This window comes from Akebia trifoliata, chromosome 14, assembly GCF_017979445.1.
Source record: "Akebia trifoliata isolate Shusen 1 chromosome 14, ASM1797944v1, whole genome shotgun sequence".
Taxonomy (NCBI): domain Eukaryota; kingdom Viridiplantae; phylum Streptophyta; class Magnoliopsida; order Ranunculales; family Lardizabalaceae; genus Akebia; species Akebia trifoliata.
The window spans coordinates 33,075,310-33,092,051 of NC_141388.1; the positions used below are offsets into that span (position 1 = coordinate 33,075,310).

General features: G+C 39.1%; 1 protein-coding gene across 1 annotated transcript; it reads right to left on the reverse strand.

The window, feature by feature from the left end:
• Positions 1-6,066: 6,066 nt before the first annotated feature.
• LOC147386844 (enoyl-[acyl-carrier-protein] reductase [NADH], chloroplastic-like) lies at positions 6,067-15,953 on the reverse strand. Its single transcript, XM_086422268.1, has 14 exons — positions 15,693-15,953; positions 14,921-15,210; positions 11,765-11,874; positions 11,610-11,665; positions 11,453-11,537; positions 11,310-11,357; positions 8,829-8,903; positions 8,513-8,624; positions 8,298-8,349; positions 7,667-7,718; positions 7,510-7,567; positions 6,628-6,726; positions 6,376-6,535; positions 6,067-6,274 (listed from the first exon to the last, which is right to left on the reverse strand). Exons 2-14 carry the CDS (start codon positions 15,192-15,194, stop codon positions 6,229-6,231), a joined length of 1,227 nt encoding a protein of 408 aa, XP_086278394.1. The 5' UTR covers positions 15,195-15,210; positions 15,693-15,953; the 3' UTR covers positions 6,067-6,228.
• Positions 15,954-16,742: the final 789 nt, after the last annotated feature.

A 16,742-nucleotide genomic window follows, 5' to 3' on the forward strand; every position in this document is an offset into this window, starting at 1 on the left:
ATGTTTTAATTCAAACAAAAATTTAAAATAATTTTAATGAAAATATAATATTAAAAAAAAAAAAAAAATGGACCTCCCTTTCATGCAGCCTATACAACAAATACTAGTGAATCAATATAATCATAGAAAAACATTTCTTATGCCCCTTCCCAAGTCCCCTCAATCCTGTTATTGTGTCTACTTCCATTGGGTCTCAATCCCAAACGATATCAAATTACAAATTAAAATATGCATCAACTAAGATCAATAACTGGACTAGAAGTAAGAAAAGGTAAGTGTGGCATTTTGGAGAGAGAGAGAGAGAGATGAATGAGTTAATGTCACTGCACATTTTCCAACTGAGTGTTGAGTGTAATATTGGAAGAGTGGTGAGGAGATGGGGGGGGTGGGATGCAGCTAACTTTGACAGACAAGTGAATGTATTCTTTGATAGCTGTCCTCTGGGCCTAGAGATAAGTTGTCATGGACATTGCCTCTTGACCTAAATATCCTTTTCTTCAACTTCTAACTAAAAATCCCTGAATTTCTCTCTAAAATCATTCATCTTCAAGTTCTTCAACTATACAACTAACCATAATTTGCGCCCACTACAAGAAAATCCTGGCTCAGCCCTTGTGTGGGCCCAATTGGGCTCTTTGAGCCCAGGTGTAACGGCCACATCATCTGTCACCTAGAGTTAGGTGTAAGCTCGCCCCGGAGCTACCCGGGAGCACTCATGTAACAGTATGTAAGGCTCGTTATGAAGCCATGTCAGCCCCCGTACCAGGGCATATCTGTTAGCTTAGGGTACGTGTCAGCCCCGTGCCAAGGCACACTTGTTAGCTTAGTGGCATTTTCGTAATAAGGGAGTATGACCGGCCTCTACTTTTGATGTTTCCTTCTGGAAACCAAGTAAAGACTTAGCATACCTTTGTAGGAAGGGTGTCAGTGCTGTCCCAATCCCCGGTCTACACCCACGTTGTTGAAGCCCTTGAAGCCCAGCTCCGTGGAGGTCCCGCGTGTCATAGGATCATCAATTGCTTGTAACGCATCTATTTGCTTTTATAACGCGTTACACCGTGTAATCAATATTATATCAACAAAGTTGCCTTCGGGCTTTATCTCGTGTTGCCTCGTTTACTTGTTTGCTAGCTACGTGTGTGTGGTGCACGATCATTTTACAGGCTTGCAAGTGGATTTGACCCCCTTGCGCCGCACGACCCCGCTTCGAAAGAATAGGGCCGTGACAGTTGGTATCAGAGCAGCAGTTGTTTGAGCATAGTTGGTATTCCCCCTAGCTATTCCCCCGAGATTCCATTTAGTTCACGCGAACGATGGCAAGAGGAACTACTAGTACCGCGGACCAACCCGCTCCAAACACACCACCACCACGTACAAACAAGGAACGCATCGAGGTATTGGAGGAAAGGATATGTATGCTATCCGGTATTGTTGATGGTATTGCGCATTTAGATGATCGCCAGAGCACGCTGGAGGAAGGATCCGAGACATTCAGAGCTAGAGTGACAGCCCTCGAGGAAGATACCCGAGACAGTCTAGCCGTCTTACAGGAACAAATTACAGAACTCACTACGAAAGTAGGTCTCCTGGTCCACGCCGTCGGTAACGAACGACCTACCAATAGTGATGCTTCTCCCTCGCGCTTGCGAGTACCCGAGCCACGTACCTTCGATGGTGTTCGTGATGCGAAAGAGCTCGAGAATTTCTTGTTCGACATGGAGCAGTACTTCCGTGCAGCTCGTCCGGATTCCGAAGAGGTAAAAGTAACAACTGCTTCTATGTATCTTGCAGGTGACGCCAAGCTATGGTGGCGGACAAAGTACACCCAGATGGAAAGTGGCCAATGTTCCATCGATACATGGGAGGACCTCAAGAAAGAATTGAAGCACCAGTTCTTACCAGAGAACGTTGAGTTCATTGCCCGCAGAAAGTTGAGGCAACTCCAACATACAGGTACAGTTCACGAGTACGTCAAGCAGTTTTCCGCCTTGATGCTTGATATCCGTGATATGTCAAAGAAAGACAAGCTGTTCTCATTCCAAGAAGGACTCAAGCCTTGGGTTCAGACAGAACTCCAACGGCAACGTGTGGAAGATCTCGCGTCTGCAATTGCAGCAGCCGAGCGGTTGACTGATTATACTCCCGCGGGAGGGAGCCAACAGTATGTACATCCTCAATCGAAGGGTTACTACCAGCAACCTGAGTACACAAAGAAGTCTTCGAATGGCAAGAATGGAAGGCATAGAAAGAGTTCCAGTCCGGGATCATCACGGAACTCCTCTCCTTCACAGAGCAGAAGTACCTCGCCAGTCAAGCGTCGTCACAAGCATGGATGTGTTTTGTGTGGTGGGCCTCACAAGACATTCAAGTGCCCACAGCGAGCCAAACTGACTGCACTATTAGCTTCCCAGAGTGACCCTAGTCACGAGAGTACGAGTGGGCGAGATTATGAAGATTCTCCTCACATGGGAGCCTTGCATCTTTTGAATGCAATGAAACAGACATCTGAGACTCAGAATAGCCGGAAACGGAAGGGTCTAATGTATGTCGATATTGAAGTTGGTGGGAAGACCACCCAGGCAATGGTTGATACAGGAGCTACTCACAGCTTTATTACCCCTGCAGAGGCGAAGCGTCTCAATATCCGGCTCGATAAGGGTTCAAGCCGTATGAAAGCTGTAAACTCCCAAGCCACTCCTATCCAAGGTTCGGCCAAGTCAGTGTCCGTCAAGATAGGTACATGGAAGGGTAAGCTTGATTTACTCACAGTTCCGCTCGATGAGTTCAGAGTTGTCATTGGGATGGATTTCATGCGACAGAACAGGGTTGTACCAATGCCATTCGCCAACACCTTGGGCATGCTAGGTGAATGTCCAAGCTTTGTTCCCGTCTCCACAGGCAAGGAAGAGGGAAATTTGATTTCAGCCATTCAGGTGAAGAAAGGGTTGAAGAAAAGTAAGCAACCGTACCTTGCTTCCTTGAGAGTTGAAGCCGAAGAAAAGGACCATAGTTCAACTTCCACACAAGCCACACAGGTTTTAGCAGAAGTTGATGATGAGATAGCGAATTTGCTTCCGAAGACACTACAGCCACGTAGGTCGAATGATCATCAGAATGAATTGCTACCTGTTGCCACACCTCTTATAGAGAGGCCTTACAGGATGAATCATCCAAGACTAGCTGAGTTGAGCAAGCAGCAGTATGGGTCTTTGAGACGTTGTATCGATTATCGAGCAGTGAAGAAGATCACCATCAAGAACAAGTATCCTATCCAGCAGAGTGCCGACTTGTTTGATAAGCTTGGGACAGCCAAGTGTTTTTCAGAGTTAGGTCAGAGATCAGGTTACTGTAAGATTCAAGTTGCAGAAGAAGCCCCTCAGCCACTTAGTTAGAGTGTCAGCAAGAATTGTGATGTACCTCAAAGTGTTGTCAGCGTCAGAGATTCAAGAGTCAGAGGGAAGTTATGGAACGGACCATGCAGACTACTTAGATTCCAGCTTGATTTTCCGAGCAGTGTACATCATCAATCAGCTTGGCCAACGGAGAGATTCAGTTCTGCGTTGGAGTATTTTAGGCATCTTGCCAATGCCGATCATCCGAATTGGGCGAATTTGTTCAATTCCACCACTCAGAAGAACTCTTCCTCCAACAAGAGTGCTTTTGAACTTATTTCAGGCCAACAGTGTTTAACTTCTCACACTATTGTTTCAGGCTACAGGAGACACAGTCCAAGGACGTACAGGTTTGCTAAACTCTGGTTACCGTACAGGTTACACAGCATCTACTCTGTCATCCATGCAAGAAGTCTCAAGCCGTACCAAACAGATCAAGGAGATCCTGCGCGCAGCATTCCAACACGTACCACTTCTCATTCAGCTTTTCAGCCAGAGCGTGTTGTCGACAAAGTTCTCGAAGACGTCATTTCAGCAGCAGTTCCATCCAGCAACAGCAGCAGCAGCACGTGGAGTACTTCGTCACAGTGGACATGCCAGAATTTGAAGCTACACAGGAGAGTGCAGAGAACCTACAACCTTTCAAGCAGCCGATTGAAGAGTTTGCCAGGTCAATGCGACGAGGACGTCTGCAGAATAAGTGGGGGAGACTGTAACGGCCACATCATCTGTCACCTAGAGTTAGGTGTAAGCTCGCCCCGGAGCTACCCGGGAGCACTCATGTAATAGTATGTAAAGCTCGTTATGAAGCCATGTCAGCCCCCGTACCAGGGCATATCTGTTAGCTTAGGGTACGTGTCAGCCCCGTGCCAGGGCACACTTGTTAGCTTAGTGGCATTTTCGTAATAAGGGAGTATGACCGGCCTCTACTTTTGATGTTTCCTTCTGGAAACCAAGTAAAGACTTATCATACACTTTGTAGGAAGGGTGTCAGTGCTGTCCCAATCCCCGGCCTACACCCACGTTGTTGAAGCCCTTGAAGCCCAGCTCCGTGGAGGTCCCGCGTGTCATAGGATCATCAATTGCTTGTAACGCATCTATTTGCTTTTATAACGCGTTACACCGTGTAATCAATATTATATCAACAAAGTTGCCTTCGGACTTTATCTCGTGTTGCCTCGTTTACTTGTTTGCTAGCTACGTGTGTGTGGTGTACGATCATTTTACAGGCTTGCAAGTGGATTTGACCCCCTTGCGCCGCACGACCCCGCTTCGAAAGAATAGGACCGTGACACCAGGGCTGTGGGTTAATTCTTCTATCTTTTTCGACAAAATTTCATTTCTATTTAATTCCTTTTATTTCCCTTTCCCCCTCAAATATTTCACATTTTCTTTGATCTTATCTTTGATTACTTTTTATGCTTTCCTGCTTAGAATGAGAAAGAGGACTTGTTTAGCATATCAGTCCACTACTTGATTTAATCTTCTTAAACGTGTGCAACACATGTTCCTCAACGAGTAAGTGTTGATGATTTCTTTTCACGTGCTCTAGAGACATTGAGCACTAGCTTTCCTTATAAAATCGCGTCTGTAGTAGTGTTGCAGCCATACAGATCTACTTCGACTCTTCTGATCTCATATTCTATTTGGGTTTTGGATTTCCTCTTTAAACACGTGTCTGAAGTATATTTGAGGGTTCTAAGATCTCTTCTGCTGTGCTAACAAGAAGATCTAAGCTGTTGAATCCTAGAAGGGAAATCGCAGCAACCTGATAGCACGTTGAAGGTAGGTTGATATTTCCTTTAAGACAACGTGTACCACACGTGCCTCGGTCAACTATTTACTTTCTATTCTGATCATACAGATCTCTGGATAGGCTATTTTGATTCATTGCGGCTTGGATATATATTTCGTTCAGAATCTTCATTATGGGTCAGTTATTTTAGTTTCTGTTTTGGTTAATTTGTATGCCATAAGTATTGTTTAAATCAAATTAAGATCACAATATACAGATTCTCTCTCTAGACTCTCAAATCAGGGAACACAAAACCTTGATTTTTCTCTCAAAATCAATTGATTTATACCTTAATCTTCAAACCTCAAAATCAAGGCATTTCTACCCTTCCCTAAAAATTTGCGGAAAACAAAAACCCCAAATCTTTCTTCCTTGAGTTTTGAATGTTGAAGTAGACGGATTATTAGGTTGATATCTTAATGATGAAAAATGGAGGGTTGAAAATCTCTGGTTTTAAGTTTTTTTCTTCTACATCTTGAAGACGAGGGCATTCATGGATCATAGTATTTGGATGGAATCGGTTTCGAATTCAAATGTGATTTAGAATATCCGTCGGATTCGGGTTCGGATTCAGATATATGCGTATTCAAACCAATAAGCATTCGTCGACAGCCCTAGAGCAAATAAAGGATCAAGATCTATTTATATAAAGAGAAGCACAGTTACAAACGTGAACTAAGCAAGGTTCTTTATGGAGGACAAACGTGCATAAATTTTTTTTTTTTTTACGAATGAGGGTTAGGAGCCTGAATGACACCCGTATAAAAAAGGATCCGATCACTAGGGTTCTACCTCACTCAGACCCAAACCATCTATACAGAACTAGAACAAATACTCTGGGTACACTTGTTCACTCTTCAACAAGATCACCTCCAAAAATGCTCTCAATGACAAGCACCCTCTAATTTTAATTTCCTTTAAAATTTCTAGTCCTTCAAAACCAATATAGATTCTTCAATTGCACAATATGGAAATGTAAAACCTTTGTTTATGACATCATAGCACATAATTATTATTCTGACAAAAAGAAATTGAACATTCTCATACCAAAACAGCTGATTCCAACGAACTACCTTCGGATGATGTACTGTAAGAAAAATGGGTAGAATCAACATCACTCCATATAGATTATAATTTAAATGAAGCTCCACTCTTAATAAAACTAGCTTATTAGTTACTACTTAGTACCTCTTGGCGTGGTCGTCTTTTGGAATGTTGAGCTCTTCAAATATTGGGCTGTCAACTCCCACTCCCATTGCATTCAAACCGTTGTCCACATAAATAACTGCACCTGTGATGGCAGAAGCCAACGGTGATGCCAAGAAGGCAGCAGTGTTTCCAACCTCATCTGCCATTTTAATTTATTTCAAAGCTTGTTAAGACTTGAGAACTAGTTAAAAAGCGAGAGATGATGAGTACATAAATGAAAACCGATCACACCTGCGGTTAGTTCTTTCTGCAAGGGTGCATTAGCTAATGAGTAGTCGATCATCATGTCAATGAACCCTATGGCTTTCGCAGCACGGCTTCTTAGTGGTCCTGAGAAAATTTATTTTTTGGTTGAGACAGAAACATTACAAGACATAATTTAGCTATAATGAGTATTCAATCATGAATTAAGAGACAAGAAAAAAGCCCCAAAACCAAGAGAAGTAAATCATCATGAGGTCCCATTGATGGATGTGCTTGGGCCGAGTTATGTAGAAAATGAGTTGAGTCTCGGTTAGAATAACTCCAACCCAACCTTAATTCGGGTTAAACTCAGGTTGACGGTTCGGCCAACCCAGCTCAGCCCAAACCCGAGGCTATATAATAAATATATGAATATTTTTATTTATTTTTAAAATATTTATAGTTTAAGATATACAATTTATTTACTAATCAAAACAAAATTTGGCTTGTTCAACAAGCCCGACCTGCCTAATATTACCTAACTCAGACTAACCCTAGTTTAGAAGCTCAAGCTTGGGTTAATGTACTTCAGCTCAATGCTCGGGTTAAGGGCTTTGCGAGTGAGCCTGGGTTTACCCTCCAACCTGCCCAGGTTGCAGCCCTAGGTAATGGGATCCACCAACTAATGAATTTGATAATAATCATCCAAATTTATATATATTATTACCTGCCCTGGTCCAAAAATATAATAAAAGGTCCATAATGAAGTCTACACAGGATGGTTACAGAAATCCAAATTGATCCATTAGGTATACATTTCAAAGGTCATGTCCACCATGTGATTTGAATAAGGTCCATGAGACCTAGAGATGGATACCTTAGGTGCACCCGGAGAAACTATAAAATTATGAAGATGAGGTGAAGGGATACCAGCAGATATCGTATTAACTCTGATTTTGTGGCGCCTTCCTGCTTCGAAGGCCATAACCTGTGTCATGCAGAAAGTGTAACAATAGTGCCTGATCCCAATAAGAAGGAAAAAAATAAAATAAAATTACAAGTAGACATCCATGGAAGAAAGACTCACTCGAGTGTCACTCTCTAAGGCGGCTTTAGCTGAACTCATTCCGCCACCATATCTGGATGTAAAACAGTTTGAGATTAGATCAGTCCCAAAATTAGGGCACAAAATGGGTCGAATTTTGGCAGGTGGTTTGGGTCCTTGGAAAAGTTCCAAATAAAAAATGGGTCGAAAATGGTCTGATGTCCCATGATACGAGTTGGATCTGCATTGGATACGGATCCATCCATGCATCCGCCTAGATCCGAATTATATATAGCTTTGAAAATATCCTTTTCTACTACTTCAATATAACATACATTCTGATAAAATAAAGTGATTGTAATGGTAAAAAAAATAGTATAACAATTAACAAACAAGTAAAGAAGAAAAAAATGTTGAACCATCCGGAATTATCCGACCTGAATCAAACAATTCGATCGGGTTGGATCCGGATTAAGTGAAATCAAAACAATTCGGATATGGTTTATCTAGATGGATCCGAGTTGGGTTCGGAAACAGATAAAGAAATTCAGATTTGGATATGGATATACTCAGATCCAAGCCGAATCCGAGCCATTTTAAGTCCTACCCCAAAGCCACAGGAACAGATTCACCTTGGAAAAATGATCAGGGAAAACTAGTACACCATACATACCCTGGAATGATCCTTTCAGAAGCAATATATGTGAGAGAAATCGAAGCACCACCTACATTATTAACATTTGAGTTGAGAATTCCAGCTAGAATTACTTGTACCGACAAACTTTACCAAGTGCGCCCCCCCCCCCCCCCCCCACTCACACCCACAAAAAAATAAAGATGCAAAATGAGCAGAAATTAGGTATTAGATGATCCCAGTGAGAATTGTGCCTGGATTCATTATCGGAATGAAATGCTTGAGCAAAGAAACGTAGGAATAACTTGATGCAGAGATCGCCGCAAGATATCCTTTCCTGGATGTCTCCAGTAGAGGTTTAGTAACCTGTTTGAGAGGTGTTCACAATTTCAACTCCAACATAGATGGAAAAAAGAACAGCAAAGAATCTTTGTGCTCTAATTAGTTTGTGTTTTTGTTAGGTCTGTCACCTCGACTGCCTTCATAAATACTCCTTTGTACTTCCATTAGTTTTACTTTTCAAAATAAAATAAAAAAAAAACAAAAAAAAAACAAAGAAGCCATACATACCTCTGGCCCATTGGCTAGGGAGTGGACAAGGATGTCAATGGTCCCAAAATCTTGTTTCACAGATTCGGCAACTTCCTGTGAGAAGTTCAAAAACCATGTGAGAGAAGATGGCATGCATCAGCTCGTTTGATATATGAAGGTCCCTAGGCAGCTAATTCCAGATACTTATATTATAATCATAAAAGCCTCCCAAAGGGTGAACTCAGCTTGATTGGGAATTCATGTCTCTGAATGAAAGGAGTCAGGAGGTTATCTCCAAAGCCCGAATGTGCTAGGTTGGACTCAGGAGAGTAAAGAAGGAAAAAAGAAATTCAGACACGATTTCCCACCACTAGGACATGTTGAAATTTCCTATTGAAATCGTTTACAATCCTAAAAGTACAAGCTATCTTACAAGAACTTCATAAACTACATGAATGTTTCATTCTAAATCCTTTACAATTCTCAATTTTTGTAATTATTTCCTCTAGTATTATAAACTATCATTACATCTACAAATAACATAGACCAAAGGACCTTCTCCTAGAACCAAGGACCATTCCATAGTGATCAAGCTCCATATCCATTTTGAACCTTTGAACCCTTCACAATCATGTTCATCTTAGCCCATATAGGGCCCAATCTCATTTATTATTAAACCCAACAAGTTTGATCTAACATAAACTGATCATGGCTCATTTGAGGCCTATTGAGTTAAGCTATTTGCTCCTCTTCTGCACATTTCGAGGCATCATATTTCTTGGGCAGACACTCATGATGCAATTATTTACCTCATCAGAAATAGACATTTGGTAAAGTGAGTTTCAACTACAACTCATAGAACAAGATGATCATATTCATAATTGCATCAAGGACATCATTTTCCATTGGTAACTCTTCTTCGATGATAATGCTAATAGAGGCTATTGATTTCAGAAAAATCGTGTTGATCATTAATCACCACAAGTGTGAGGGAGGGTGTTAGAGACTTAGATATGAAAAATTGTTACACGGTGTACTTTGATACACCAAATCATGTTTTTATAGAGATTAAGATCAGATTAAATTGATTTAAGATTAAGAGTAATCTCATTCTAATTCTTTGTTTTTTGATCGATAATCTCATTCTAATTCTTATCATGTACTCATCTCTTGCTTGGATTGCCATGTTTCAATGGTTTGATTGCCTAAAATCCCTTTCAAGATGGGCTTCCTCTTCTTTTTTAATACTTAGACCACGGTCCTAGAGAAGGTGCTAACAGATCATATCATAGCCAGGGCTATCACCTCGGTTTGCTACTTATGCAAAGCAAGTGGTGAATCAATCAATCACTTGCTTATCCATTGTTCCTTTACACACGTCATTTGGTCTCATTTACTATTTCTATTCTATATACATGGGGCTTTTGGAAGGAAAACTAGTTGTTTATTTGATGGAAAGGATCACTCTCTCCATAAGGTGTTTATCAGTATTTTTGGATTCTTGTGTTTTCAATGTAAAGCGTCGATGGATTTCTAAGGGATTTTATTTTGAGGATTTTCTATATGGGATTCAGACATTTTGAGCCTCACAGCTTGAGTCAATGTTTTCTTTGGTTGGTCTCTTGATCACCATTCTTATGTACAATAAAACTTTATAAATAAAAAAATAATAATGTCTACAGATTTACTGGAAATCAATCAACACATGTTTAAGAAAGAGCTCTTCTTTACGACCACGTGCCTATGAGCCATGATTAACAAGCCAACTGCAACCCCCCTGCATTCAACCCTTTTTCAAATTATACATATTCACTTTGTTATAATTTATAGCCCTGCACTATTGTTGAGTAACTTTACCACTGGAAGGCTCTTGTAAGTTTTCTTTTGTAAGGGAATTTAAGAAAGGTTGAATCTAGCAACTGAGTGATTTTACATAAATCAATTCTAGAGTTGGGCCAACAATGAAATTATGATACTAAATTCCCTCCCTAGAAGTGGCTAATCAGGAAATATGTTTAAAGAGTATTATGTGACTGACGTGCATCGTCCAAACTAAAAGGGGAATTTTTACTAGACCGGTTATGCTCTATGAAGATGAATGTTAGGCAATCAATAAACACTATGTTCAAAGAATGAGTGTAGCATAGATGAAGATGTTAGGTGGATAACAGTTGAGACTATCAAAGACACAATTAGGAATGAATATATTTTAGGGAATCTAGGAATCACCCCAATACAGATAAAACAAAGTTGATTGAGATAGTTTGGACATATATGACAAAGACTACTGATGAAATCATTGAAATGGAATGCTATTGTACAGGTTGAAATAATCCAGATTGAGATACTGAAAAGATATAAATACATGTATTGACAGTAGATATAATTCAAGATAGAGCTGGATGGAAAAATAGAATTCTAGTTGTCAAACTTATAAAAAAAATGCTAGTTGTAGAACCAAATATTTGGGATATTTAATAAGTGATGATGATGAAGATGATTGCAAGTCAAATTCAATACCTGAACAGTCCAGTTCGCGGATCCTGCATAACGTTTATTTGTTTTAACCTGCAAATGACACAATGTACAAATTTAGATAAGGACCTGATCCAACCCACTTGAACAATTTTTGTACAAGCCATAAAAGTAAATTTCAACATTACATCTTCGGGAACATCCTCGAGGGTGTCATAAACAGCATCCAATGGGTATACTTTGGTAATCTCCATTAACGAACCATCTGGCAACCTGTGTGACACATTGAATTCTCCATCAAAGATAGCTCTAAAGGCATTGAGTTACACATGTTGAAGTACTTACACACGTGACTCATCAAACTTCCCACGACGTAAACTGCTCTCAAAGATTTTGAGTGCCTGATGAAGAAAAAACTGTATTAGAAATTGATTTTTTTTTTTTTGGGTGGCCATTGCAAATACTGATAATGAGTATGGAGGGTTCACTATTTTACATACAGGCACCCATGTACCGACGAGGATTTCAGCACCAGCAGCAGCAAGAGATTTTGCAATTGCCCAACCATATCCATTGTCATCAGCTACCCCAGCAATAAATGCTCTCTTACCTGCAAATAAGACGTGATTTTTATATATAGGTAAATGTAAATTGTATTAATGTGGTCAAGATGACCAACAAAAGCTTACAAATATAAAATACAACTTATATAGGAGGTAATGAAAGGACCCACTCCGATTTACCAACAAAATCCTCAAAAAAGACTCCTCCAATTTCAGAATCTTACACCCAAAAAAAAACGACCCAACTCCACCAGACAAACATCGAAAACTGAACTCTCCTTATCCCCGAAGATGCAAATAAGATGTGATTATCAACTGAATGTGTATTGTCATCAGACAACGTGACCAGGTATCGCTGACAAAAAGAATTGCAATTTCATATCTACTTTTGGTATAAAAAAAAAGCCACAAACTTAGAATGACTCAAGCATAATTTTAAGTCTGCAAGTTTCTTCGGTAGTTTAACATGCAAGTTTCTTTAGTAGTTTAACACTCAAAATGGCATACAAATTCATTTGACTAGACTCCCATGTGCTGGAATCCAATAAAATTGTTGAGGATAAATATGAAGCAGAACAATATAATATCAATTAAGTATTAGAAGATATGAATGTGTACTACCTGAAGCTACCATTGTTGTTATGTCAACTTGAGAGTTTGAAACATATCAGGGTGATCGACTTAAGGAAAGATATAGCATTTTCTCAAAAGCTCGTACTGGGTTATTGCCTCCATAAGGTGCAATGTGTGTTTTGGGGAAAATAAGTGATTCGTGTGAACTTTTTTTTTTACAAGCATAAAAATTTTATTAAAAGGAAAGAAAACAGGAGGATGAGATGGCCCCTTAAAGTACAAAATAACAACAGCAAAATGCTAGACAACTAAGAAAAGCAAAAGCAACTAAAATAACAACAGCACAAAGCAAGCAAACACTCTCAGGATTACAAGGAGCACAGCTCATCTCATCTGAACACATCCTCTGAAGCAGAGAATATATGTATGTTGTTATATTGTGGCATGCAAGGTAGATATAGTTTGGGTAAATAACAGTAGTATGCTAGAATTTAATGGGAACTCAATACTATGATGTATATATACCAAAATGTAAATTGGCTCCATCTTTCTCAAATTTTATTTTTTTCATTTGTTTTTTCTATTTTTTTATTTTTTTTTGATAAGTGTAATGTATTGATAAAAAATAATAAAGTACAATGAGGCCGAGGAAGCCTCTCAAAGAACTACAAAACAAAAAAAAAAGTTAAAGCATCAATGATTACATAAAGAGTTCCATCTAAAGACAAAATCATCAAAAGTAGTCCCTTTGAACTCTAATTTCTGTTTTGACCAAAAGTACATCAAGCCCAAAATCTCTAAGAAACTGCCATGAGCGCTTCTCATCTTGTTGTTGAAGACCCTATTATTTCTCTCACTCCACACCCCCCAAGCAATGGCCGAGGGAAGAATAGCCCAAAGGAATCTCTTTTTGGAAGAGAAAGCATTACTGGCCCATCCTTCTACCAACGAGGAGAACTTACAAGGAAAGACCCAGTGAATACGGAATAAACCAAGAAAATTTGACCAAATATGATGAGAAAAGGGGCAATGGATTAAAATATGATCGACAGACTCCCCATCATTCAAACATAATGGGCAACAATTAGGTGTAATCCAACCTCGGACAATCAACTTATCCATCGTTAGTATTTTACCAAGAGAAGCCAACCACACAAAAAAAGAGATTTTAGAGGGTATAGAGTTAGACCAAATGATGGATCCCAGGAATGATCGCTCGACATAAGGGTTAAGCCACTTCTGAAAAGAACTGACAGAGAATCTCAAGTCTTTCGCCCTCGTCCATTCCCACCTGTCCTGTTCCTGTACATCGAAAAGACACGATTGCAAGAGATCAAGGAAAGAGGTCACCTCAGTTAGCTCCCAATCATTAAAATTTCTCCTGAACCCCAAATCCTAAATAGAGTTGGAGTCGTTGCGTATCAAACACCGTTGGATTGTTTCATTTTTTTTCCGAGAGCAAGCGTACAAGGACAGGAATTGAACCGCTAGAGGTGATGTGCCACACCAACTATCCTCCCAAAATCTGATTTTATCCCCCATGCCCACCTTGAACCTAATCCCTTTCTCAAACTCCTTTCTTACTTTAAGAATCCCCTTCCAGACACTACACCCGTACGTACCTTTAGCCTCACAACTATACCAGCCTAATCTCTCTTCTCCATCGTAATGACCCTCCTCCACAAACTATCCCTTTCCTCTCCATACCTCCAGATCCACTTCCCCAATAGCGCTCTGTTTGCTAGTCTAAGACCCCTAATCCCCAAACCACCGTTTTTCTTGGGCATACAAATAACCTTCCATCTAACTAGGTGATACTTCCTTCTACCATTTTTGTCGTTCCACAAGAAATTTCTCATAAGCTTTTCCATTTTTGTCCAATTTGTTTCATATTACTTTCGAGACTACAAAGATTTTACCAACGAGACAATAAAACTAAAAAAGTTTTAACTGCAAGAAGTCATTGTGGTCAACATCAAAACTAACTTCCACATACTTATATTCTCTCTATTGCATTTTTCATCATGAGCTGAAATTTAGTTAATATCTTAATTGATAATGCTATCATCCTCATATATATAAATATATATATTTTTTTAAACAAGGAAATAAAAACAAAAAGACAAAACAAAAGAACTCCAGGGAATTATCATCGGAAACGTTACTATTTTTTTTTTTTTTTGATAAGTAAAACTTTATTAGAGTTACCAGTCAAAAAAAATTTCAGTCTTGAGATTGACAGAAAAGTGCAGTCAATTGAACCGCTAAAAATCTCAACTATAACCAATCAATCATTTTAATCACATATTTGAACAGGCATCAAAACATCATTTGGACATGGAAAATGCTGGAGTAACATTAAAATTCACATCGCTTCACACATTGCTGACATGGATGTGTACGGAACCATAGATGCTTTTCATCGAGATACGAGTGAAAAGCATTAATGGTTATGTATGCACCTCCACGAATAAGAATTTCATGCACATCTGATATAATCTAAAAACCAGAAGTCCAAACCTCTCAGATCGATAGGCAACCCTGGAGCAGACTTGTTCTCACTAGCTTCAGCCATTGCCTTCGTAACAACCTTATCGGATTTCACGGGGGTGGATGTGAAGCCCCGCAGTAAAGGTTGCAATGATGATATATTAGAGGAGCTCGTAAGCTTAGAACATGAGGAGGACCCAAACACCAAAACTGGAGTTTTTGGATTGAAAATCCTTGGAGCAGAAAAAGAAATGCAGGGCCTCGTTGTGGCCATTTGCAAACCAGAAGCCATGGTTACCGCCATCTTAATGAAACTGAATCTGCAAAATAATATAGCAGAAACAGAGCTAAAAATTTAAGAGAAAAAGAACAGAAAAGAAAAATTAATGTGTAAGTTTGAAAAATATAATTAACATGAAAGCTCAATTCTGAGTACAAAAAGTTTAGAACAAAAAAATCAAAAACATGTTCTATATTAGCATCATTTTACAGTAAAACTCAAATTTCTGAACCAATTCATGCGAAAATCCAATTCAAAAAAGAACGAAGAAAAGTCTCGATTAATCTCTCGGATCTTGTCAATTTTACATAAATCTCTACAAATGAAGCTTAATCAGGTCAAACAAGAAAATTTGTAATTAAACAGCGGGAGGAAACTACAAAAAAAAAAACGAAATTCAACAAACCTAACATCTAAATCACCAAAAATATAAATCACATTTGCAACAAATCTCAAAACGATAACAAATCCACACTATTACAAGAAAATAAAAACACTCGTAATCTCTCAAGAATCTCTCACCTCTTTGAGACAGAAATTGCCGTTGAAATCGACCGATTGATGGATAAAATTCTAGGGTTAAAAAGGAATTAAGAGGAAATCCTGAGCTTTCTTTGTTATCGGCTAGGGTTTGTATGTCGAACACTAAATTTATAATAAAGTTTCGATGAAATCGAGGCTCTCCCTTACTGCTTAGTCTCTAATCTCTCTCGCGCGTCCGTTAAAAGCTTTGGAAATGCAGACTACAGAGAAAGTCTGAGAGACACTAGGCAGTTAGTTGGTATGATTAGCTGAGTAGGTTTAGAAAGAGTATCTTTTGTCAGATATACCCTTCGCTTTTGCTGTATATTAATTATACCCCAGAAGTCAAACTAATGACCTGACCCTTGACCTATGTCTTCTGTGAGAGACTAATAATTTTCAATTGGACAATGCTGACGTAACATCGTGAGGGGACATTTCTGATGTGAAAGTGCGTAGGAACCAAGATGCTTTTCATCGAGATCTGAGACCCCCCATGATGTCCCCACAATGTTAATCCAACACGACTCTTTCTAAAATTATCAAAACACAACACCCCTTCAACTTTCCTATAAATTAAAGATACCCCATAATTCAAACTTATTACCACCCCCACACCCACTTTGTTATTTTCAATCTCTTACCATGCATTCTTGAATTTTTTTTTATTTTTAAAAGACCTTAACAATGCATATAATAGAGAAAGAGGGGTGAATGGGGTATTGAAGTTTGATGGTGTTTAATCCATATTCAATTTTATGGTTTAAGTAGATTATTTTAAGCTACTCATGATTTAGGGTTTAAATTTCATAGTTTTTGTTCCCTCTTTGATTACTTTTATAAGATTCCATTTACCAAATGAAGGGGAAACATATTTTGCTTGGTTTTGTGTGTTTTTGTTTTTCTTTTGATGTTTGTCACGTTAAGTTTATTCTCTTTTGGATAAAAATATTTGTTAGGTTATTTAATGGAATTCATTTAATATAAACTAGCATAAGTACGTTGCTTTAGACTAGTTAAGTAGTTGAGCCCAGCTCCTCTTTGCTCCTA

Bases quoted from the DNA above. Each gene is read 5' to 3' on its own strand.
- LOC147386844 (XM_086422268.1), bottom strand. From the start codon at position 15,194: ATGGCGGTAACCATGGCTTCTGGTTTGCAAATGGCCACAACGAGGCCC. The intron at 11,875-14,920 runs GTTTGGACTTCT...TCTTATTTGCAG, and splicing joins GTTGCCTATCGATCTGAGAG to GTAAGAGAGCATTTATTGCT. The intron at 8,350-8,512 runs GCACAATTCTCA...TTAATAATGTAG, and splicing joins CATTCCGATAATGAATCCAG to GTGGTGCTTCGATTTCTCTC.